This window comes from Malus sylvestris, chromosome 10, assembly GCF_916048215.2.
Source record: "Malus sylvestris chromosome 10, drMalSylv7.2, whole genome shotgun sequence".
Lineage (NCBI taxonomy): Eukaryota > Viridiplantae > Streptophyta > Magnoliopsida > Rosales > Rosaceae > Malus > Malus sylvestris.
In genome coordinates this window covers 34,356,300-34,380,197 of record NC_062269.1, presented here as the reverse complement: position 1 = coordinate 34,380,197, position 23,898 = coordinate 34,356,300, and the positions used below count along the sequence as shown (strand labels likewise).

Here is a 23,898-nt window from a genome sequence, read left to right as displayed (position 1 = left end):
AAAAAAAAAATAGAGCTCCAATAGTTTTTATTATATAAAGTCAATTAATAAGTTAAGAATAAATTATAGTAATAGTCCTTCAACTTTAATCAAATTAGAGTAATGGTCCATTAATTAAAATCCATTACCGTTGGTCCCTCAACCCATCAAAACGTGTAGCTATGATCCTTTTTGTCAACTTCGTCAGAATTTTGTCAAAATGAGTTATGTTGGAATGACTATTGCTACAATTGGGTTAAAGTTGAAAGATCATTTCTCCAATTGGGTTAAAATTGAGGGACCATTTCTCCAGTTGGATTAAAATTAAGGGACCATTGGTAATTGATTTTTAGTTGACGGACTATAGCTGCACGTTTTGATGAGTTGAGAGACCGATGATAATGAATTTTTAGTTGAGGGACCATTGCTCAAATTGAATTAAAATTGAAAAACCATTGCTACAATTTACTCATAAGTTAATGTTTTACACACACACATGAAAGTGAAATATGGCGATACCAAAACTAGAACATTTAATAATATAGTTTGCATGCTTCAAAACTCCTCCATGTTCGTAACTCCATATGATATGAACCCTAATAGGATATATAGGAAGATAAAGTAGTAAAACCGGATACTAATATGAAACCCTAATACAAATTCATGAGTTTCTGCAGGTTCATATCCCATCTGCAACTCAACTAAGCTGATGACGTACTTCTCTTATTGAGTCTCTTAGGCTGTGACAATCTCAGAAAGAGAGGGCATGCAGTCACTGGACTTGAGCCGATGTCGGCAAGTCGGACAAGAAGAGTGGCAGAGCAACCACTTGTCAATGCAGGCAACATGAAACCGATGGTTGCACTTGGGCAGCACCCTTAACTTGTCCCCATCAGAAAAATCAGCCAAACAAATAGCGCAGCCTGAAGACGACGAAGATGGAGAAGTAGTACCTGAATCAGCGTAAGTTGAAGTAGGCAAAGCCACCATTTCCTTCTTCTTTAGGCCTGAATTAAGCCGGCGTGAAGCTACCCATTCGACCGGTTCAATGACGGCACGACTTGCGCATTGAAAAACGCAGTGCAACATGGAATTGATACCAAGAACACACACAAGGGCACACAAGATTGCTGCCAAGATGACCATAAAATTGAGATGATGAATGGGTTGGAATTGATCATGATTAGGGTTTTGATCACAAAGTGTTCTTATTGAGATGGGACTGGGAATTGGAGGCACTGAAGGAATTGGAGGAGGGGATGTTTGAGCCATCGAGATAGAGATGAACTGAAGTGGTGGAGAAAAATTGGAAGCTTTTGAGAGTAGTAGTGGGGATGGTGGAGATAGAAGTTTAATTAGTAGAGAAAAGGGGCATGCACATAGTTTTGATAGTACATGCTGAAGGGGAACGTAAATTTGAGGAAAAAGAGAGAAGAGGCTAAGGCTTAGTTAATGGAGGTGAAGAGTAATATGATTTAGGATAAATGGAAAACACTTGGTTCGTTATATGAAGAAGTTATATTTTGATACAAAAAAAAATTAGATTTGACATGTGTATATAAACTTTTCTTTTGTAACTTAAGTATATGTGTACTGGACAATGATTTAGAGCCAAATATTGTTCTACAAGAAAAATGGTCCATCAATTAATGGAGGGTGTGGAGAGTAAAATGATGGATGAGGAAAATGGTGGCATGATTGGATATGCTTACTTGGCAATCCACTATCTTCTTCTCTTTTGTTTAATGCGCTTTAAAGGTATGCAAGGGCATATCTCTCTATGGTCTAACCAAAAGAAGCCTTCCTATTGGTTGATTGATTGTTTCCCACCAACTTGAAAGTAGTGGAGAGATTTTTCAATGTGTTTGAGGCATGAGGCAAGACACCGCAAATCATTATAAAATTGAAGGAACACTTGAAAAAAAACTTTTTTTAATTATATAATGGTATGTGGTTCCAACTTGTGTTTCGTACACCCTGCAAAATCTTTCCAAAAGTAGTTTTCAAGTTATTTTGGAAATGTAAATTAAGGAGGCGTTTGTTTGGCCTTGCTAACTCTCACTATATTGAACTAGACTAAGGATTAGTTCAGTCTCGTGTTTGGTTCCCACTGGGGCTAACTTTAATGGCACTAACTTTCACTCGCCTCGACTAACCATGGGATTAGCCGATCTTAGCGAAACCCCTAAAAAACTATGAGATTGCTAATCCCGTTTTCAAAACTGTCTGCATGTCGTATGAAAGCTGCAAGTCTGCAAGCATGCTTCTAGGCAACTCCATTTCCCAGCCTCAACAAATTTAGACCCAAGTCCTTTTCCATTTATCATTAAAAAATTTAAATCTTTTTTTTAAAATTTTTTTTTACAGTATTCTAAATAGGGTAGTTGCCTTGGTAATTCAGCCAAGCCTGACAATTAACCGGCCAATCCATTAAAATCCAACAAATAACATCTCGTGTCCACTCCCCGTGAGCCTCAGGCTTGTCATATATTTTTCTAAAGAGAAATAAAAATTCTTTATGAATTTTCTGTGACTTCACAATTCAACATCAATTTCATGCTAATATTATTAAAAAATATTATGCCAAAAATATAAAGTACCTGTATAAATCTTATATTGTTCTCATTTTATATTAATCATTGTCCAATATTACAAGCGATAGATGATTAATTTATGCATCCAAACTAAAGACTTGGATTTCTTGATTCTTAAGCTCTGGACACTAATGTCCAGAGGATCCAAATTCCATTAGTACACACGTTTAAAGTACAAAGTCCCAAAACTATTATTGTGACATTAGTGGGAATCGTTTTAAATATGCCAAACACCATCATCACCACTACATCGTGTTTTGACTTATGACAAATAGGGTTTATGGTTTAGACAAAGTTTACTCATTTTTATCGCAAGCATACTTGTAATATCCTACATCGTTCAGAGAAGTGGATTTTGTAAGCCTTATATATATATATATATATATTCTCATCTTTACCTAGCACGAGGCATTTTGGGATCTCACTGGCTTCGGGTTCCATCAGAACTCCGAAGTTAAGTGAGTTCACGCGAGAGCAATCCCAGGATGGGTGATCCACTGAGAAGTTCTAGTGTGAGTTCCTATAAACAAAACCATGAGGGCGTGGTCGGGGCCTAAAGTAGACAATATCATGCTATGGCGGAGTCGAGCCCGGGATGTGTGGAACCCGAAGTTAAGCGAGTTCGAGCGAGAGCAATCCCAGGATGGGTGACCCACTGGAAAATTCTCGTATGAGTTCCCAGAAACAAAACCGTGAGGACGTGGTTGGGGCTCAAAGCGGACAATATCGTGTTACGACAGAGTCAAGTCCGAGATGTGATGGGGGCTCGGGCCGGGATGTGACAATACTTGTAAAATACAATAAATCACTCATTTTAGTTCCATTTCAACCGATTCGCCTCATGGATTTGAACACTATATAAATACACAAAGTTCATGGCATAAATTTTTTTTTTTTTTAAATCTTGAAATTTTCTGAATTTAAAACACTCTATATATGGTTTAGAATTTAGCATAAGTTAATTTGCTTGATTTTTGCTTTAAAAAACTCACTTACAAAAATACAAACACATTATGCAACAACGATAATTCATGGGTAGAGACGAATACAATTCAATTGGCTTATTAGTAATTAGATGTTCGATTTTATTCTTAATTTTTTTATTTGAAAATACAGACATCAACTACTTGAATTACAATCTCTCAATAGATCTTCAAAACTAACCTTAAAGACTATATGCTTTTATTTGGAAAGTCCATCAATCGCTAATAGTAATAGGTGTACTCTTTCTTTCTAATGTTTTTCTTTGTCTAAGGTTACTCTACCATCTCTAAAAACTTTGTAGCTCATATGATTAAAAAAATATTAGGCAATTGGTTAAAATGATTAGAAATTAAATCTTTGCCAAACTAATTACAGATCCATCGTTATCTCATTTTTTATAAATACAACTTTTATCCCTTATAAAGTCATTAATTTTTTGAATTGGTTAGTCCAACACTTAAATGTGGTAGAATCATTAGAACGAATAAGTTTTCAAAAATATTTGTCCAAGCATCCAGAACCACACCTAAGTCGCTTGTAAATACGAAAAAAAGAAGACAATGACGAATGAGTCCTGACCAATAGCCAACCCCCTTCAGCATATACAAAGATTAGTTACGCTATTTATTCAAGAGCTTGGACTTTTGGCCATTTCTGCTCCTACTCCATGCAGCTTCTACCTCACATTTGTCCATATAATCCCCAAGTATTATGTGTACACGTTCACATCTACACAGTCACAGAGCCATGTTGCTCAAGAGAGTATGAAATGGGTTCACCTCCACGTCATGTTTCATTTCACATGAATTGCTCTTATTTTACACTCTCTATAATTGTTTCTAAATGATATTCAACCAGTCGTCATCTCTAATCATTTCAGGTTTTGGCTTGTGTTGAAATGTTATTGTCACATGCAACTTTAAGTTTAGTAAGTAAACCAGAAAAGACCTTCCTTTTATTTGATTGGTCAATTTCTATTGCACAAATTTCAGCAATGAGCCATATTCAAAATATGGCTTTGACAAAAGCAATTGTGGCCTAAGTCTTACAGAGGTATATGTATTGTATTTCTAAAGACTCAAACTACTACTACAAGCTACAACATATATATGTGTGTGTGTGTATTCCGTGGCATAATTGAATAGTATAAATCATGACCAAAAAAGAGTAGTTGATAAAAAAGAACATGACAAAATGTTGCCATCTTCCCCAACCTATTCACAATTTGTCCAGTCAATGATCTTTACACAAATTTAGGTCAGCTAGCTTCAGTTTGCCACTCCTTGATCAACTGTCACAAAAACAGAAGCCGGAGCCGCCACATTCGACTCGATCACAACACGGTTATTCGACACGTTCCTTAAGGTATGGTTAGGGAACGCATTGCCGCTGGCGCTCAGCGTGTATTGGACATGCCGAATAAGGTTAGGAAATAGTAGAATTGGATTGAAATCTACGGTCCATGAGCTCCCATTGCCTTGCACAGACCTCCTTCCAACTGTGCCTTTTGTGTTCATGCCCCTCACATTGTTCCTGTCCACATATACTTGTTCAACCTCTTTGAAAGGCCCATTATTTTGGTCCAATTGAACAATCTCTACCCCCTTATCGAACCCACTAAACATGTTGTTTACAATATTGACCCCATTGGCAACCCCTTTTATTGATTTTAGGACAATGTATGCTTCACCAAGGAAAAAACTGTTGGAGATATCAAGCTGCACCGGATCTTCCGCAACAATGCCGCTGTAGTCCATGTACGAATTCACAATTCGGGTTTGTGTCAACCCGGGCAATCTCAAATAAATTCCGGTGCCCCCAAATCCGGTAGCCTTATTGTAGCAATGTACCCCGGAAAGTATGTTGGCTGGACCCGAAATCATTATACCTACCGCTGCAGAAAAAATCACCACATCTGTCACAGCATTATCATTCCCCATTAGGTTAATCGCAGTCCCGGAAAAGTTTCTTTCACCGCGATCACTACCAGCGGTGATGTGCTGCCCTAGGAAGGAGTTTCGGATGTAAGTTTCGTGGCCACTTTGGACTAGGATTCCATTGGTGGTGAAATGTGTTATGTAACAATTGTCTATGCTTATCCTAAGTGAGTTTATGACTGAAATGCCCCCTCCCCTGTAGTTAGAGTTCAAAAATAGGTCCTTGAGAGTTATGTACTCATAGTTGTAGGATGATGAAGAAAGCTGTGCGGACATTGAGCTCTCTTTTTTGGTTTCTTCTTTCTTGCTAGCTGATGATGTTGGAGATAAATCAATCAGGTATCCGTCAGCTGGAAAATCGTCCGAAGCTCGTAACGTTCCTCCATGAATCTGTTTCATAAAAAAAGAATGTTCAAATTATCACACAAACCTAATCACATCGCTTAATTCATATCATCATGTTGATATGTATTTGATCAACAATTAGGAAACACATATTAGACTCGGTACATTCCCGAGGGCGAGCCAAAGAACGAACATCTGGCATAACTCGCATGTATTGGAATTCCGCGGAAACTTTATGGTAGGATTTTATCAAATCTTTAAGAAAATAATGTTAATCGGGGCATACCATAAGATTTCCTACTCCAGCTCCAGGCAACCTCAGGGGCCTGCTGATCAGATAATGGCCACCCTCAAGATCGATCTGGGCACCTCCAAGATTGGCAACACCCGCAATCAAGAACCCTTCAGTTGGGCCTCTAAATGCATCTGCCATTGCTTGAGCAAGTGCATCACTGCTGTCTCTGCTCGCCGTCGGATCAGCTCCGTACAATGTCACGCGATAAACACGTGGACTAGCGCTCCCCTGCACCAACCATCACCCATTTTCAACATGGACTAACAAATCACAAATACTTTTCAACAACAAAGCTTCTGTCCCAACATTTTAACCAAGAATTAAACAACTAAATTATCAAAGAAAAATCTGAAAATTTATGCACAAAGCGATTGAATTACCGTTGGCGGAACAATAAGGCTAGGACTAGGAGAGGGTGGGATTGAAGATGGTGCAACAGAAAGCGAATCGTGGCGGGTGAGTGAAGCCTTGAACTCTTGCAGTTTTCGCAAATGATCATTGTAATCGCCACCGGAAAATTGACGGTAACCCATTTGAGAGTCCTCTGCGTAGACATGAATTACGATGAAGCTACAAAATGCCATGAAGAATGACCACGTTTTCGGCATTGTTGCCTCCATGTCTAAACTCTTCTGTTTTTCTCTCTGGTTTTAGCAATGTTAGATACAAGTTGTTGGGATATATTTGATCACTTTATATGTCCGGGAGAGAGAGAGGAAAAGGGAAGGAGAGAAAGGTAGAGTAAAGGGACATGGAAAGAGATGGGGCTAACTAAGATTTGCCAAGAATATGGGACGAAATGTTTTCCTATAGATTATGGGATCATACAAAAGACACCACCCTTCAATTGTTGGTATTTATACAAATGGTGATGACAAATCCTTAGAAATCTTGTTGTTTTTAAAACTGATAAGAAATTTTAATTGTTGTTTTAATTAATCTTTCCCTAACGGAAAAATAAGCGGTTACCAACTTCTTACTTTTGGAACCCCAGCAAGTTTGACATTGTTTAAAAGGTATTTTCACGTCGTTGGGTTTGGTAGATCTATTTATTGAATTTCAATAAAACACTTCACTCTTGTATATTCATCAACAATATTTTTACCTATTTAGGTAAATTACGATATTCATTTATAGAAATTTAGAATATATACAAAGGTTGAAAATATGATCCAATTACATGGGCCACGATAAAAAGGAATGTTTGAGCTCAAGATGTATTTGGTTGAAAAAGAAGACTCTATGCAGCGTGGCATCCATCACATATTTTGTACTTCTTGAAAAAAAAGAGGATTTTCCCACTAATGTGGTATCATTTCATCATACAATAATAATAAATTGATCGAAACTGTTCATTATATTCATCATCGTGAAGGGATTAGTTTTTTTCAAAAAAAATAATATTCAATTTAGAGACGATTTAGTCGTTCATGTGTCAAATAAACTGATAGTTATGGTAACAAGTGATGAACTATAAATTTCTTAAATTCATATGAATGACTAAGCAATCTCCAGATTGAATAAATCTTTCTAGAGATGATCTTTGGAAAATGATAGATGATAAACGATTACAATTATAATATTTATACAGTAAATTAATGTCACGTTAGTTAGTAGGAAATAGGAAAATTTTCAAGTTAAAAGGACATTGCATGTCACGAGTCATTCTTTATTTCAAAGAATAATTTTCATGCAACGGGGGTATAAGTGAGTAACATTTGCATATTGTCTCGAGAATGACTTCCGTGCAAAGAGGGTGCAAATGTGGATGTATTTTTGTTATATATGAGTTTCTCTTGCATGTCACAATTTAATTTACAAATAATAAGGAAATGCGCATTGCCCCATATATATAATCGGGAAATTTTTTACTCATAATTAAGGTGATGATCACCGTCCAATTTAACATTTTTAGATGTGTTTAAATTTCGAAATCAATGTAGTGGACAAACACAGATCTCAAATTCAAACTTATCTAAATGTGATAAATAAGATGGTAATGAGCATTACCACAATTTAAGAGGGTCAGCAAAAATGCACCCTATATAATCAATTTATTGGCATGCGAAAAAGTGCTTAACCTAATTGCTCTTGTAGTGGGTTCATTGTTTGAGACAAATCATGCGTCTTAAGTGCATAATTTGAGAAGTAAAACGACAAAGAATGCCTATGAGGTTTTGGTTCTTCCTCCTCCTTTTCTATCTTTTCTTTAGGCTATGAAAGAAAAGAATGCCTATTGTAATTTGTAATCTGCCATCTGTAAAATTTGGGCAAGTAAAAAACAAGATAACCTTAGGAGAACATGGAAATAACTACACCTTCAATAGACAGCTCACGATGGCCATTGATTATAGTTTTCAAGTACTGAAATGCATGCCTTCTATGATAATGTTTGACAAACCATGTCTGATGCCCGTGAAGTTATTAGGATGATAAGGAAGGAGATCGGTCTTGATGCGGAGGTGGGAAGCATAGTGCATGACATTTGGGCTATTACAAAAGATGTGGGGTCTGTTTCGCTCGAGTTTGTTTGTCGAGAAGGCAACCGAACGGCACATTCTCTTGCAGCGTTTATTAAAAAAATTGGAGGTTCTTTTAGATGGGATTGTATTGGTTTCGAGTTCCTTTTTAACATCTTGACTGAAGATGTAAACATTTCAATTAAAATTTAATAAAGTCTATTTGTTGAGGAAAAAAAATAGGAAATTGTTCTTAGCACTCCTAAAATTTCATTCTACACTTCTCATAAGTGTATATTTCTTTCTAATTATAGAAAGTTTAGAGTGAAATAAGATTTTTGGAGTGCTAATAATAATTCCAAAAAAATAATGCATGCTTTCTCGACTCCTAAGCTCAGATTCCATGCAGTCAAGGACTCAAGATATCAATATATTTTACAAGATTTGCAAATTTTTGGGTTAATGTTATTTTGTTTTTTACCTTGAAGGATCTTTTCTTTTGAATACAAATTACTATCATAGGGTTTGTGTGGAATTGTTTTTTAAAATGACTAAAAGTATTTTTAAAGAAAATGTTTTTGGGTTCTAAAAGCACTTAAGTGCTTCCTGCAAGAAACATCACTTCTTGTATGAAGCAATAAAATGTTTTTTCAAGATTTACTTGTCATTTTATTGAGAATTGGTACTAAAAACATTTTCACCAAAAACGATTTCAGCCAGTTTAAAAGTATTTTCAAACAAGCCTCTAATCAATAAGTGTTGTGGGGATCAAACCCTAGAATTCTTTCCAAAAAGACCCAAGAATTCTTTCGGTCACATATACTTGTGAATAAATTTACGGTTATGAAAAAAATAATAAAAACTTATAACTTGAGGATGAACATGTGAACCTTTAATTTTGTCATTGCCCTTTAATTTAACCTTTAATTTTGTCATTAACCTAACTTTTACCTCACTTTTCATTTCCAACTTACATGGCATGTTTACATTGGGTTACTGCAATAATATGGTGCCTTATCGTCTACCATGCAAGAGCGGAAACAAAGTTAAACAACATTCTCCATTTTGGACTTGAAAAATTCTTATCCTTCTTTTTAACAAAATCAAAGAAAACAGCAATGGAAAAAGTTATGTTAAAAAGAACAAAGCGATGAAAAAAGTTTGTGTCTATTTTTCATTATGCGATCTAAGAGCATCTCCAATAAAATTAGTTAAATATTTTTTTATTGTAGCTAATCAAATGACTCAAACATTAATTTGGCTAGCCATCACTTCCAGCAATATTAGCTTTTAGCTTAAGTTAATTTTTTTAAACATTATTTTTTCTATACTTAACAAACCAAACTCCTTTTCTTCTCTTAAAAGCCGCGCTATTTTATAGTTTTTAACATTTAGTAAAAATTTAACTCTCTCTCTTTCTAGCTAAATTTAGCTAGTTACTTTTCAAAAAGTTAAGATAATTAGACTATTAGTCATTTAATTGGAGCTTGGTTTTTTTTGTATTTTTTTATTAATGTGCCAAAAAACCTCATTTAGTTAGGATGTTGGAGATGCTCATGAGAAGATCGATATAATTTAATTTTTACTATAGTATTTCACTTATGGAGTATGTGGTCGTGTCCTGCCTCTATGATAACTAGTGGCCAAGTAGAAAACAAACACTTGGTTCCGACCATTTCATCACAACCCTAATTTATGAAAAGTTTGACCATTGTGTTAATGCAAGGCCCAGCAGATCATATGATGGAAATGGAATGATATAACAGAAGGTCACGGGCATGCATGAGTACTTTTTTTTTTCAGTGTGTGGAAGCCTGGAAGGACACCAAGCTGGATCAAAACAAAGAGTTCTTTCCCTCCTTGTGTGCCAATTTCAATACGTACATGAATGATGAATCTACTATTGCTTGGTCTTTGCTTTGTCACTTAAGGTCACAAATATCAATTGCATCACGTAGGACAATCAAGTAGGGGAAATATTAGGTAATTTTAGATGTCCTAACCGTCAAACTATATTCTTAGTTCATATTATTATTAATGAGTTTGACCGTATAGAAACAGTAGCATATCAACTGTATAGAGAAACCAAAAGAAACAGAAGAATGGTTTTACTGAATAATCAACGGAAGAGACTAGGATCGAAGAGTGCCGTGAGGCGGTGGCGATGGATACCATAAAGAAACCAAAAGAAACAGAAGAATGGTTTTACTGAATAATCCTCTTCTTATTACTTACTTGATAATTACACTTACATTTGTGGTATATATATAGTTAAGGCCATGTACAAAAACTTCCTCTAACAACCTGTAACAAATATAACAATCTGTTGGATATATGTCAACAATCTGTGATAATTTATATATGCTAATAAATAATAAATGCAATAGGAATTAACAGAATATAAACTAGAATACGAATTATAAAAACAGACAACTTGAAGATCGAGGCTTGCGTACTGCAATGTCCTTGAAATAGAAATTTCGTCCCTACTCTATGCTTGTAGTTCTACGGATGTCTGCTTCACCAGGATTCAATGATCAAGTTAAAATTTCAGCACCGGAAAATTTAACTTCTGGCGAATTTAGTGTGGTTCTCTCAGTAAGAAGGTTTAGGAATGTAGAAGATGAAGTTGATTATTTTCTGTGTTCTAAATGCCATGCAGATGGATGTATATATAGCAGATGGATGCCTGTTTGCAACAGGTATGAGAATGAGGTGTGACTGTTGGGAGACATCTCTTCAGAGGGGTGCTTTGCTCTGTGTTCAGAAAGAACTCTCAGACTTCATCTGAAAGGATGAATCTTTTCATAAAAAATAAAAAATTAATTAAATTCGAATTTAATTAAAACTAATTAATTAAATCCAAAAAATAATTAATTAAATAATTTAATTAAATATTAATTTTTATAATTAATTATATATTAATTACCAATTAATTAATACACCTCAAAGCCCAACCCCAAGGGTGAGCCCAATTTTCTTCTCCAAGACCCATCTTTTGATAATTAATTATATATTAATTACCAATTAATTAATACACCCCAAAGCCCAATCCCAAGGGTGAGCCCAATTTTCTTCTCCAAGGCCTATCTTCCAATCACTTTCTATAAGAGATAAAACCTTATAAAGTGTGGAGACCTTGTGGGAATGGTCAATGTGGGACAAACCCCACATAAGAAATTTCTACACAAAATTTCCAACAATACCCCACATTTGAGTTGAAATTTCATTCAAACTCCAACACAATCTAAACAAAACTATACAGGTGTAACAACAATAATTGGCTGCCTAAACTATATGAATTGTCATGACTTGGCATCTTTATCTTTACTGTATACTTAAAGCATTTATATATATATAATGAACACTATATTCAGCATATGATGCATTTCAACGATCCAAACATTGCACATGTAGCTCCATTGTGATTGCACACCTGTGTGGAGCATATTAAACGACAGTTTCTATGCCAAATTAATTATATGATTCACATAATAAAATTAACGGTGAAATCAGTTAAATTGATTTGTTAAGATCGGCGTCTCTATGATATATATGGACGTGAGGTTGTGAACAAATGTTATGTATTAGAAGTTTATCAAACCTTGTAAGGAGTTAGACTTCTACATATTGTAAATTAATTTTATGGTGAAATCTTAACTTTTTTCAATGTTTATGTCAAAATTTCAATATGATTCTTTTAGTTGAAACTACAACTTTTTCACATCACATTGTAGGTTTTAATTACATTGATGATGTTCCACTTTTAAAAAATGTCTAATGCCATAAAAATAAAATAAAAAAATACTGTACAAATGTAAGAAAATAAACCTTCAAGAATGAATTGCTTCCTTTTAGTCATCAATTGGATATAAAAATCTTGGAAAGGTACAAAATTGGTAGATATTTCTTCACATCGTACTTTGATTGAAGAATAATAGTGATGAGGTTCCTTTTGTTGGCTTGGATTTACATGTCATATGCAATATAGAAACAAATTTGACAAGTGTGGAGCCAAAAATATTCACCAGGCGACACGTGGACTTTTGAACGAAAGAGGACAAAAATACCCTTGAGGCATACCGGGATTCCTACGCGCAAGTAGTGGGTAATCATCCTCAACCAATTCAAAAATGCTCCAGAAGAGGTAACCAATTCCAAATTATCTTATTTTAGGTAATTATTTCCAAAACTTAATTTCCCTAATATATTATTTAGTTAATTAATTATCTAAATAATATATTCTTCCCATATCTCCTAAAATCATCCCTTAATTATCAATTTGAAACATCCACTCAAACCTAAAAAATGGTATAGGGCCGGCTACCCCATTCAAAGCCTATTCCATCACCTTTTTTTCTATCTTTTCCACCTTTCCTTCCCTTTTAAATTAGCCAATCAATACCATAAATACTAAAACATCTCCTTTCATATTTAATTAGCCAATTAATTGGCTAATTACACCAAAAATAAAACCCAAAACTCCCACCTAGGAGCCGGCCACATTCCCTCTCTTTTTCCTTACCTTTTCAGATTTCCTCCACTTCATTAGCCAAATAATGATAACCATTCAATTTGGTAACTTCCCATTTATTTCTATTGTATTTTATTAGCCAATAAAGTGGCTAATTGAACCACAAAATTCACCAAAAAACACATAAAGGGGCCGGCCACTTTGTTGAAAAGGTGGACCAACTTAGTCCTATAAATAGTCACCCATATTTACCAAACACTCATTCCAAACCTCTTGCAAAAAATCCCAAATACTCTAAACACTATTTCTCTCTAAAAAATTCTAACTTTGGCATCGGAGGTTCTTCGGCCAAAGCCCCCCCCATTCATCGTGGGCGCGTGAGGCTTTTGGCCTTAACCTAAGGTGCTAGTTGTTTTGTAGGTGCAAAATCGTCCAAGATCGAGGAGGAGAAAATTTGCATTCACAAATTGGTGCTTTCATTGAGAGTTGAAATCCATACTCGTAGAAGACTCTCGCACAAAAAGGTTTTTTCTTTATTTTCTAGTCCATTTGAATATTTTTCATACGTTCTTATTATTAGAATTTTTTACTTGCAAAGGTTCTTTGATAAAACGTATAAGAAAAATATAATGGCTGGAAATTTAGAAAATTCCGCAAGTAAAAATTCTAATATTCAAGAAAGGGAATTGCGGAGATCCGTGAAGCAAAATGCGACAATAAAGGGGGCGGCATCATCACCACGAGCTTCCACCATGGGAACCACCGTGGTGGCTACCTCGGTAGCCACCCGCGGCGAGGTCCATGGTGCCTTCACCACAGCCACCATGGGAACCACCGCGGTGGCTACTTCGGTAGCCGCTCGTGGCGAGGTCCATGGGGCCTTCACCACAGCCACCATGGGAACCACCACGGTGGCTACTTCGGTAGCCACTCGAGGCGAGGTCCATGGAGCCTTCACCACGGCCCGAGCCGTGCCATCCAAGTTTACGTGGACCCAAGCTCAAGCCTCGCATTCACGTGCACCGCGCATTAAGCAGCCTGCTCCCGTGATCCAGCCTGCTCTTGTAGCCCAGACTGCTCCAACGATCCAGCCTGCCCCAGTGATCCAGCCTGCCCCCGCAGCCCAGCCTGCTCTCATGGTTTCCCAAGCTGCCCAAGTCGGCCCGAGACAATTTCAACCATCCGGACCAATCATCGAGGCTGAGGCGTTTTCACCACATTTCTCTGCAGATTTGACATTCCCCAACTCAAATCTCGCACTTGGAGTCAACCACCCTTTTATTGTTCAAGGAGGTGCATTCCATCCAAGTTCTTCCAATCCAAATGGCGAACAAAACTTGTCCCGACAAGTCATAGAATTGACGAGCGCCCTTGCACAACAAACTACCTTGGTGAATTAACTTTTACAACGCACTGAGATACAACGCGCCCACGATGAAGTTTCCCGAAGTAGAACAAAGGTAGACAATGAGCCTTTTAAGCAGCGTCCTGGAAAGCAGCCATTCAACCCATCACAAGTTGAGCATTCAGACAGTGCACACTCTCGATTGGGCCCCCGAAATAGCGTATACTCCCGTCTTAGCGCGCGGATGAGCGTGCATTCTCGGTTAGGCCCACGGGCAAGTATACATTCACGGTTAGGGCCACGCTTTGATAATCAATATGGGCAGCCTTCCAGGCAGAGCATTCATTCACGATTAGGCTCACAAGGAGTATTCTCCACATCACATCGGAGCAGACAACCTGACAAACGGAAGGAAACAATCATTCAATCCGGCTCTAGTTCAACCGGTAGCCTGCAAAGAAATCCCTCGCCTGCTATGAATCTATCTCATCCATTGCAGCCACAGCGTAGACGAGCTGAGCGAGAAGAAGAGCAGCCTAGACCGGTAGAAAAAGGCCAAGGGCAGCCAAAGGCTCCGCTACCCCAACAAAAGCAAATCCAAGAAGAGGTAGAAAGGTTTTTCAATGAACGGATGCGTGATTTTCGGCGCAACGAAATGGTTGATGAGGCACTAAGGCGAGATATGACCAACATAAGCAGATCATCTTTCGTGGATGAGATCGAGCAGGCAGAGCCTTCGCGCAAGTTTAGCATGCCGCACTTCACATCTTTCAAATGAGACGGGGGTCCCGAAAGACACTTGAAGCATTACCGAAGTGCGATGGTCCTTTATCGGAATAATGACGCCCTTATGTGCAAAATATTCGCCACTACTTTACAAGGCGAGGCACAAGATTGGTTTCATACCTTGCCGGCACGATCTATCCAAAATTTTGATGATATTTCCTTGGTTTTCACCAAAGAATACTCATCTTATCGATCGATCAAGAAGAAGTCCGATCACCTGTTCAACGTAAAGAAAAACCCAAAAGAGTCGCTTCGCGATTACGTGAAGAGATTCAAAGCAGAGAAGGTGAAGATCGTCGGATGCGACAACTCGATAGCAAATGCAGCCTTCCAAAAAGGACTACCAGCAGACCACCCACTGTTTGGAGAAATGATCATGAAAGAAGACCTAACTCTAGGAGATTCCTTTGCTCTGGCAGAAAAGCATGCGCTTTGGGACGAGGCTCGACAAGCAGAAAAGGCTCCCGAACAGCCTCGAAAAGAGTTGACAGCTGCTCAAAAGAAGGATGAAAAACAACCTAACAAGGGCAGGCAGGAGTTCAAGCGCAGGGACCGACCCACGACCAAAGAAGGCTCGATGACCAATAACTATTCTAAGTTCTCAATTCCGATTCATCAAATCCTTCGTGACATCAAGAATGAACCATGGTTCAAGTTGCCGAAACAGTCAAAGGGAGATACTTCCAAGTTGGACCACACCAAGTATTGCGCATTCCACCGAGGTCCTGGTCACACAACCAACGACTGCTACACTTGGAAGAACTACCTAGAGAAACTCGTGAAAGAAGGCAAAGTCGATAGATATTTGGACAAGCCAACTGAGCAGCAAAAAAAGAATGCAGACGGAGATGAGGAGCCACCAACTAAGATGATTCGAATCAATGGCATTTTTGCTGAATCCGAGCACTTGGGGGCCACTAATAATTCCAAAAAGAGGAAGATCCAGCAGGCTTTACTAATTTCACAAGTTCAAGCAGTCGATACCCAACCTGGACCTATCATTGGCTTCACGAAACAGGATACGGAAGGAGTCGACTTCCCGCACGACGATGCATTAGTGGTATCTGTCCAACTAGCCCATGCTATAGTCGACAGGATGATGGTTGACAATGGAATTGCGGTCAACCTACTTCAACTTTCAGTCATTCAGAAGATGGGCCTTGAAAGTACAATCATACGTCGGGCAGAGGTACTTATTGGATTCAACGAACACACCTCAACCGCCATTGGCCATATCACACTTGACGTAAAAACACCGCTAGTCGTCTCAAAGCAAACATTCACGATTGTAAGTGACCCGTCTCCCTACAATGGGATTCTTGGGAGACCTTGGTTGATCAAGCTGGATGCTGTCACTTCCGTCAAGTATCAAAAAATCCGATTCCGCATCCCGGGAGGAGGAGTCGGAGAGATTAAGTCTGACCAGGTTTCATCCCGACGATGCACTGTGCAAATGTTGAAAGAAACAAAGAAGAAGACCTTTACCCCCGTAGAGGTTACCGAAGTCCAAAAGGGCAAAGAAATTGCCAAATAGCAATTACAGCAGGTGGATTGAGAAGATGGCGCCCAAGCAGACAAGATAGGATGGAAACCCGAAGAGGACGCCGAATACATCATTCTTGATCCCCAGCAGCCGGAAAAGACGGCTAAAATTGGCTCACGACTAAGCCCAGACGAGAAGGAAGAACTCACAATTTTCCTTAGGAAAAATCGAGATATCTTCGCATGGTCACCATCCGACATGCCCGGTATTGACCCCAAGGTGGCCTGCCACAAGTTGCACGTCGATCCAACTGCCAAACCGGTAATTCAAAAAAGAAGACATTTCGCTCCCGAACGAGTAGCGATCATCGAGGCAGAAATCGACATACTATTGGAGGCCGGTTTCATAGAAGAGGTAGCACACTCGGCATGGCTTTCTAATGTCGTACTAGTCATGAAGAAAGAGAAGGGCAAATGGAGGGTTTGCGTAGACTACACCGACCTCAACAAAGCATGCCCAAAAGACCATTATCCTGTCCCCCGGATTGATCTATTAGTAGATTCAACTTCTGGAAACCAGTTGCTTAGTTTCTTATACGCGTACTCCGGCTACAACCAGATAGCCATGCATGAGCCCGACAAGGAGAAAACTGCGTTCGTGATAGAGCGAGGCACTTACTGCTACAAGGTCATGCCTTTTGGCCTCAAGAACGCGAGAGCCACTTATCAAAGGCTAGTAAATACGATGTTCAAAAAGCAAATTGGGGTAACCATGGAGGTCTATGTCGACGATATCATGGTAAAGGGCAAGCAGCGATCAGATCATATTCGTAATTTAGCAGAAACTTTCAATATCCTTAAAAGGTACAAGATGAAGCTCAACCCCACCAAGTGCACGTTTGGAGTATCTTCAGGCCAATTCCTAGGGTACTTAGTAACCCAACGAGGAATTGAAGCACATCCCAAGCAAATCCAAGCAATCATAGAGATGAAATCTCCAACTACCTTGAAGGAAATCCAAAGCTTGACCGGACGAGCAGCCGCCCTCAATCGCTTCCTCTCACGATCCACCGATCGATGCAAACCCTTTTTCAAAGCTATCAAGAGGGCACAAAAAGACAAATGGGATGAAGAATGCGAAAAAGCTTTCCAAGACTTGAAGAATTATCTCACATCACTTCCCTTACTATCCAAGACGGAAGCAGCGGAGGATTTGTACATTTATTTGGCAGTTTCCGAGGTAGCAGTGAGCTCTGCTCTCATACGAGAAGAGCTGGGGGCCCAACTGCCGGTATTCTACACTTCTAAAGCTCTTCTCGATACGGAAACAAGATATCCGAAGATCGAAAAATTAATTTTGGCGTTAGTTGTTGTGGCTCGGAAGCTCAGACCATACTTTCAAGCTCATACGATCATTGTTATGACTCAATATCCCTTACGATCAATATTACATGGTCCAGACGCTTCTCAACGAGTGATGAAATGGGCATTGGAACTTGGCCAATATGGTTTAGTTTTTCGACCTCGCACAGCGATAAAGGCCCAAGCCTTGGCAGACTTCGTGGTAGAATTCACACCTAGCCTAGGCAACGCAATAGTGCGGCCCAACGACGCCCCAGAAGCAGCCGAGAGTACCTTAGCCACACTTACTCCATCCAATAAAGATTTCTGGAACTTGCATGTCGACGGTGCATCCAACTATAAAGGCTCGGGAGCAGGTGTAGTTCTTGTTACTCCAGATGGCTCAATGCTCGAGCAGGCGATCACTCTAGGTTTCAAAGCATCCAATAACGAAGCGGAGTACGAGGCTCTACTAGCAGGCCTCCGAATGGCAAAAGACTTGGCGGTGAAGAAACTCGCAATTCATTCTGATTCCCAACTAATCACCAGCCAGGCTACTGGGGAATACACGGCAAAACACCCAAGGATGGCACAATACCTAGAGAAAGTACGCCAGCAGCTTGAAGCATTTCAGACTTACACTCTCACTCAAGTTCTGCGGGCAGACAATGTACATGCAGATGCACTAGCTGGTTTAGGCTCCGCCCTTGACCACCAATTCAAACGCTCAATTCCGGTGGAATATCTAGACAAGCCAAGCATAGAAATGGAGTCGATAGCTGAAGTGTCACAAGTTAGTGTAACTTCCACTTGGTAAAGTTCAATTATAGACTACTTGGTCAACGGCACATTACCCACAGAAAGATTGGAGTCAAGGAAGCTCCAAATTAAGTCGGCACGTTACTATATGTGGAATGGCATTCTCGTCCGAAGATCCTACACCGGACCACATCTCCGCTGCCTAGCACCTCCTGATGACTTGAAGGTTCTAAGCTTAATCCATGAAGGCGTTTGTGGGAATCACTCTGGAGGTCGATCCTTAGCCCAAAAGGCTCTTAATGCAGGCTATTACTGGCCTACCATGCACCAAGATGCTAAGGAGTTAGTGCAAAAGTGCGACCGCTGCCAACGCTACAAACCAGTATCAGCACTACCCGCCAGTGAGCTACACCCGCAAACGAGTCCTTGGCCATTCATGCAATGGGCAATCGACCTGGTAGGGCCTATGCCGCCTGCTACGGGGGGCAGATGCATGATGATCGTGGCAACCGACTATTTCACCAAATGGGTAGAAGCAGAACCCATGACAACCACGACTCAGATGGACATAGAACGCTTTATATGGAGGAACATCATTTGTCGATTTGGCATCCCTCAGTCCATCGTTACTGACAACGGTCCTCAATTTGTGGGAAAAGATTTGGCAAAGTTCTTCCAAAAATACGGCATCAAACAACACATGTCCACACCAAGATATCCTCAAGGTAATGGGCAGGCTGAAGCATCCAATAAGACGATCCTCGACTGCCTCAAGAAATCCCTCACCGACAAAAAGGGAAAATGGCCAGATGAGCTCCCAGGATGTTTATGGGCATATCGCACCACCAAAAGACGAGCAACCGGTGAAACTCCTTTCTCTTTGGCGTTTGGTTCAGAAGCAATCATACCTCCCAACATCATCGTGCCAAGCATCAACACTCTATTGCCAAGCGTTGAGCAGAACAGTAAAGAGATGGCCACAGATTTAGATCTGGCAGAAGAGAGGCGCGAACAAACCATCACCCGCATCGCAGCCTACCAGCAGCAGCTCATTTCCAGCTACAACAAAAGGGCCAAGATCCGGCAGTTCCAACCTGGAGACCTAGTCCTAAGAAAAGCTTTCATCACTGCCCGCAGAGAAGGCTCGAAAAAAATGGACCCCATCTGGGAAGGTCCTTACAAGATCAGCAGAGTCGGCGGCAAAGGCAGTTATACTCTTGCTACCATGAATGATAAAGAGATCGAGAAGCAATGGAACGCCTACAATTTGAGGAAATACCATGTGTGATTTCACACTATATCAAGACCCGAAGACTCGAGCAGCTCAATGGGCACCACCTCGTAAACCGAGGATTATCCAATCATCATGCAATTTTGCAACCAAGTTATTTGCTCATTTTATTTTTCAATAAAGAATTCAAAAGTAATTTGTAACTTGGCTTTAATATATGTCCACAACTACTTATTTCTTTCTGCACTTCAAAAGAAGATTACACCCCCCAAGGGACCAACTGTGTTCTCCAAGGCGGGAGGATAAACTCAACACTCCGAATATCCAGACGTGGATGAGCTTGGCTGCCCTAGAATAACTAGGTGCATGATGGCTTGCGCCGGGATTCCTAGAAGTAGCCACAATGGTCTGTTTCAAGGCTTAGCTAGTTGAAGGATTATGGGTCTATCAGCTTAATCTGCAGGGAACCGGGCCCTAGAGACGGAGGGGGCACATTATGCAGCACACCCAATGGGCGGCTGCCCTGGAAACCTAAAGCTGCTACCGAGTGCACTAAGGTAGCCTACGGATTTCCAGAAGACTGCCTACGGCTTGCCCTTCGAGCAGTAGAACCACGCTAGACTTATGCAACCGCACATTCTTGTGAAAGGTTAAACAAGTTAGCGTGCACACGCGAAGATTTTATCCACTACCGACATGCTACGTAGTCGATAAACTTCACCTCTGCCAAACGCAGAATAACCTACACCAAGTCCTAAAGTGTGGTGATACTTGCTACACAGCCTACGGAATTGGAAAGAGCCAAGGTTGAATAGCCAAGTGGTTACGCGGATTCGTCTGCTTCTGTAAGTAAGGCATCCGGCTGCCAACCCTATGGTTAACAACTTTGCAAAAGTTCTACATCAACACCTACGGCTGCATAGGCTATGTGGGCTTGTCTGCTTATAGAAAAGTAGCGCGCCTGCCACTGGCCTATAAGGCCTAAAGGTTAAAAAAAAAAAGGAGCAAGGATGGGAAAAGCAAAAGAGGCAAGTTTATTAAATTTTATAGCAAAATTGATAAACAACAAGCAAATATCGAAGGAGCTCAAGCAAAAGCAACAAAGGAAAGAAAAGGAAATCCTAAAAGCTACCCAGAAGATTAAATCTTCAGTAGTTTGGACATCTCCCAACTGCTCGGTCGTTACACCTTCAGCAGCCTTGGTGTTTTCAGCAGCGGCATCCTCCGAATCTTTACCCTCGACTGCTCCAGCCTGGGTATCAACTCCTCCAACTATTTCACCGATAGAAGCCTCAAACGTAAAATCGAGCAAGTCTTCTGGAGAAATAGAAAAGGTCTCGAAGTCTTTACCGGAAAACTCAAAGTCAGATGGCCGCCCATAGAGATGATCTACATAACCCAGCTTGTAAAAATCGGTTTGGTTCTGAATAAGCGAAGCCTCGAAACCATCTTTCTCACTCTTCAACTGCTCATTCTCCTCAAGCAGGCAAGCACGAACCCGCTGCAACTCTTCAATTTCTTTCTTCAGATTTTCGTTGGTCTTCAAAACACTTTGAAGTTCCGACACTTGAGGCTCAAGCCTGTCAACAACCTTTTTGAAGTGGATCGCTTGGTTGTAAGTAGCAATCAATTCTTCATCCTTTGCATAAGTAGCGGAGCGAAATTCAGATATGGAACGCTCAAGATCTTGAATCTGAGGTATGTAACGCTCGATTTCCTTCTCTGCACTTTCATTCTTTATTTGGATCGCATCAAGCCTAGTCTTCAAATCCATGATCTCCTGGTGAGCGGCCTCAAGCTGCAGAGAAGTAGGGGCAGAAGTATTAGATTCCTTCAAAGCAGCAAGCTCAGATTCCAATTTCTTGATTTTTTCGGCCGAGGAATAATCTTCGGCAGCCATAGTTCTTGCCATCTCTTTAGCAGCCTTGGTGTCCTCTTGGTCAAGGAACATAGACTCGGCTGCCAGAATTGTTGTTTTCTGCATCATGGCTAGCAGAGCAGTCTTCCTATACTCGGGTGTGTGCTTTGCAAAAAGACTCGGACCAACAATCTCTTTGACGCCATCAACAAACTGGGCACATACATCCATGTCTTCAAGAAGATCTGGTTTCAAAAGTGCACAAATCTTAGCAGCCTCCCCAGAAACGGCCTTGGCGGATTCTTCAAGCCTGCCTGAGCGAGTAGCTTCATCCTTATCAGCAAACGAGTTGGTTGCAGCAGTGGAGGAAGCAGTTTTTGGCGCCACTTTAGCAGACAGGGGCACCTTATCACTCTTCATAGTAGCAAGCCTCTTCAAGGGTAAGCCAGGTTTAGTCCCAGACGGATGCTTCGGCACAAACTTCGTGTACCAAAGGCACGGAAGAACTTTTACGCTGAGCAATTTTTTCAGCAATCGAGCTAGCAGCCTTCGAAGCAATAGGCGTTACCGGCACAAATGTAGCAGTTCGTTCTTTCTCGCCCTTAGAGGAAGTCAGGTCAATCACAATCTTAGGAGCAGCCGGAGAATCCCCACGAGCAGTCTTCGTTTTCTTCGCAGCAGGCATCTCTTGAGCAGGCGGGGAATGCTTCTTTTTCCCACCTTCATTGATAGTAGGCTCTATCACAGTGATAGGACGAGCCATCGCGTCTGCCTTGATCTGTTTTATTTCTTCTTCTGGGGGCAGTCCACCTTTTTCCTTACGAAGAGGACTAAGCAGCCAACGCCACTCACGATACTCGGAAGGGATACCCAGAGCGACATGTACTTTTTTCATGTCTGGAGAAACCCTAGGAGTTGAGCCAAATTCCGAATCTACAAAAAAAAAAAAAAAAGGAAGACAATCAGAAAATTGAAGAATAATTTGGCACTAAAACAAAGCAGCCGAAAAGACTAGGCAGTCTGCTTACCAGATATGAAGACCGTTGATACACGCAGCTCGGGAGAAGAATCAGATTCCCATTCTCCACTTATCTCCAAAGTCTCTTTGGCCCAATCATGATCTCCTTTGCTCGAATTATCAAAAAGCTTATGACGAATTCGTAGTTGTCCAACTCCATCAATACGACCTATGTCAAAGAAATACCAAAATTCGTTGGTGGTTAGTCCCAAGTCAAAGAATTGGTTCAAATTGTGGAACCTCACCATCACTCGGACCGCATTCGGGGAACATTGGGCAGGCGCACATTTCATAGAGCAAATCACTTCTTGGAAGAAACGCGGCATAGGGAAAGTAAACCCCAACACAAAATAGTAAGGATGGAACTTGATAGCTCTCCGAGTTCCACTGCATGGTTCCCGGCTGCTACCATCCTTAACTCACCTCACACGCACTCCCGACGGAATGGCATGCCAATACGTTTCAAGAAAATCTCTAAACAAATTGTCGGAGCTAATCTTGAGGTGAGCAGCTTTGAAGTAGCCAATCTTGCTTAAAGACCCGCCTTGACGATACAACGGGGGCACACCATCATCATTCTTGCGGCTCGATGAGGACATGCTTGAAAATTCTACAAAAGTACAAGGAAGATTTGTTAGAGAGTTGTTTTCAAAAAAAAAAAAAAAAAAAAAAAAAAAAAAACAACAAGAGTTGAAAGCCGCAGGAACCAGCCAAATTGCCAAGCCCCACGGCTTGGCTAATCATCCATTCACCATCGCCCAGCAAGAAAAACCAAAATAAAAAATCAAGAAGACAAGAAAATCAATTTTTTCTTACCTGGAAGCAACGAAGAGCGATCCTTTACACGGACAAGACGTAGAAGATTGTTAGAGGAGGGGGAACAAATATCCTCTAAGCTCTCTTTTTCTCTTGTAAGGATGAATAAGTTTCTCTCTAAAAGTTGATTTAACAATCCACTTAAGGTGGACTTAAATAAGCTTTGGGGAAATTTATTTCCTTTTCCTAGAAGGA

The 23,898-nt window shown here is 40.1% G+C and overlaps 3 protein-coding genes across 3 annotated transcripts; 1 reads left to right on the top strand and 2 right to left on the bottom strand.

The window, feature by feature from the left end:
* Window positions 1-417: 417 nt before the first annotated feature.
* On the bottom strand, window positions 418-1,524 carry LOC126586865 (RING-H2 finger protein ATL74-like). Its single transcript, XM_050251833.1, has one exon. It carries the CDS (start codon window positions 1,249-1,251, stop codon window positions 715-717), a length of 537 nt encoding a protein of 178 aa, XP_050107790.1. The 5' UTR covers window positions 1,252-1,524; the 3' UTR covers window positions 418-714.
* A 3,187-nt stretch (window positions 1,525-4,711) lies between these two features.
* LOC126585158 (polygalacturonase QRT3) lies at window positions 4,712-6,936 on the bottom strand. The gene is made up of 3 exons (XM_050249551.1): window positions 6,515-6,936; window positions 6,126-6,362; window positions 4,712-5,884 (listed from the first exon to the last, which is right to left on the bottom strand). The coding sequence occupies exons 1-3, from the start codon at window positions 6,752-6,754 to the stop codon at window positions 4,826-4,828; spliced, it is 1,536 nt and encodes a 511-aa protein (XP_050105508.1). The 5' UTR covers window positions 6,755-6,936; the 3' UTR covers window positions 4,712-4,825.
* An 8,632-nt stretch (window positions 6,937-15,568) lies between these two features.
* Window positions 15,569-16,732, top strand: LOC126584503 (uncharacterized). The gene has a single exon (XM_050248861.1). The coding sequence runs from the start codon at window positions 15,569-15,571 to the stop codon at window positions 16,730-16,732; it is 1,164 nt and encodes a 387-aa protein (XP_050104818.1).
* Window positions 16,733-23,898: the final 7,166 nt, after the last annotated feature.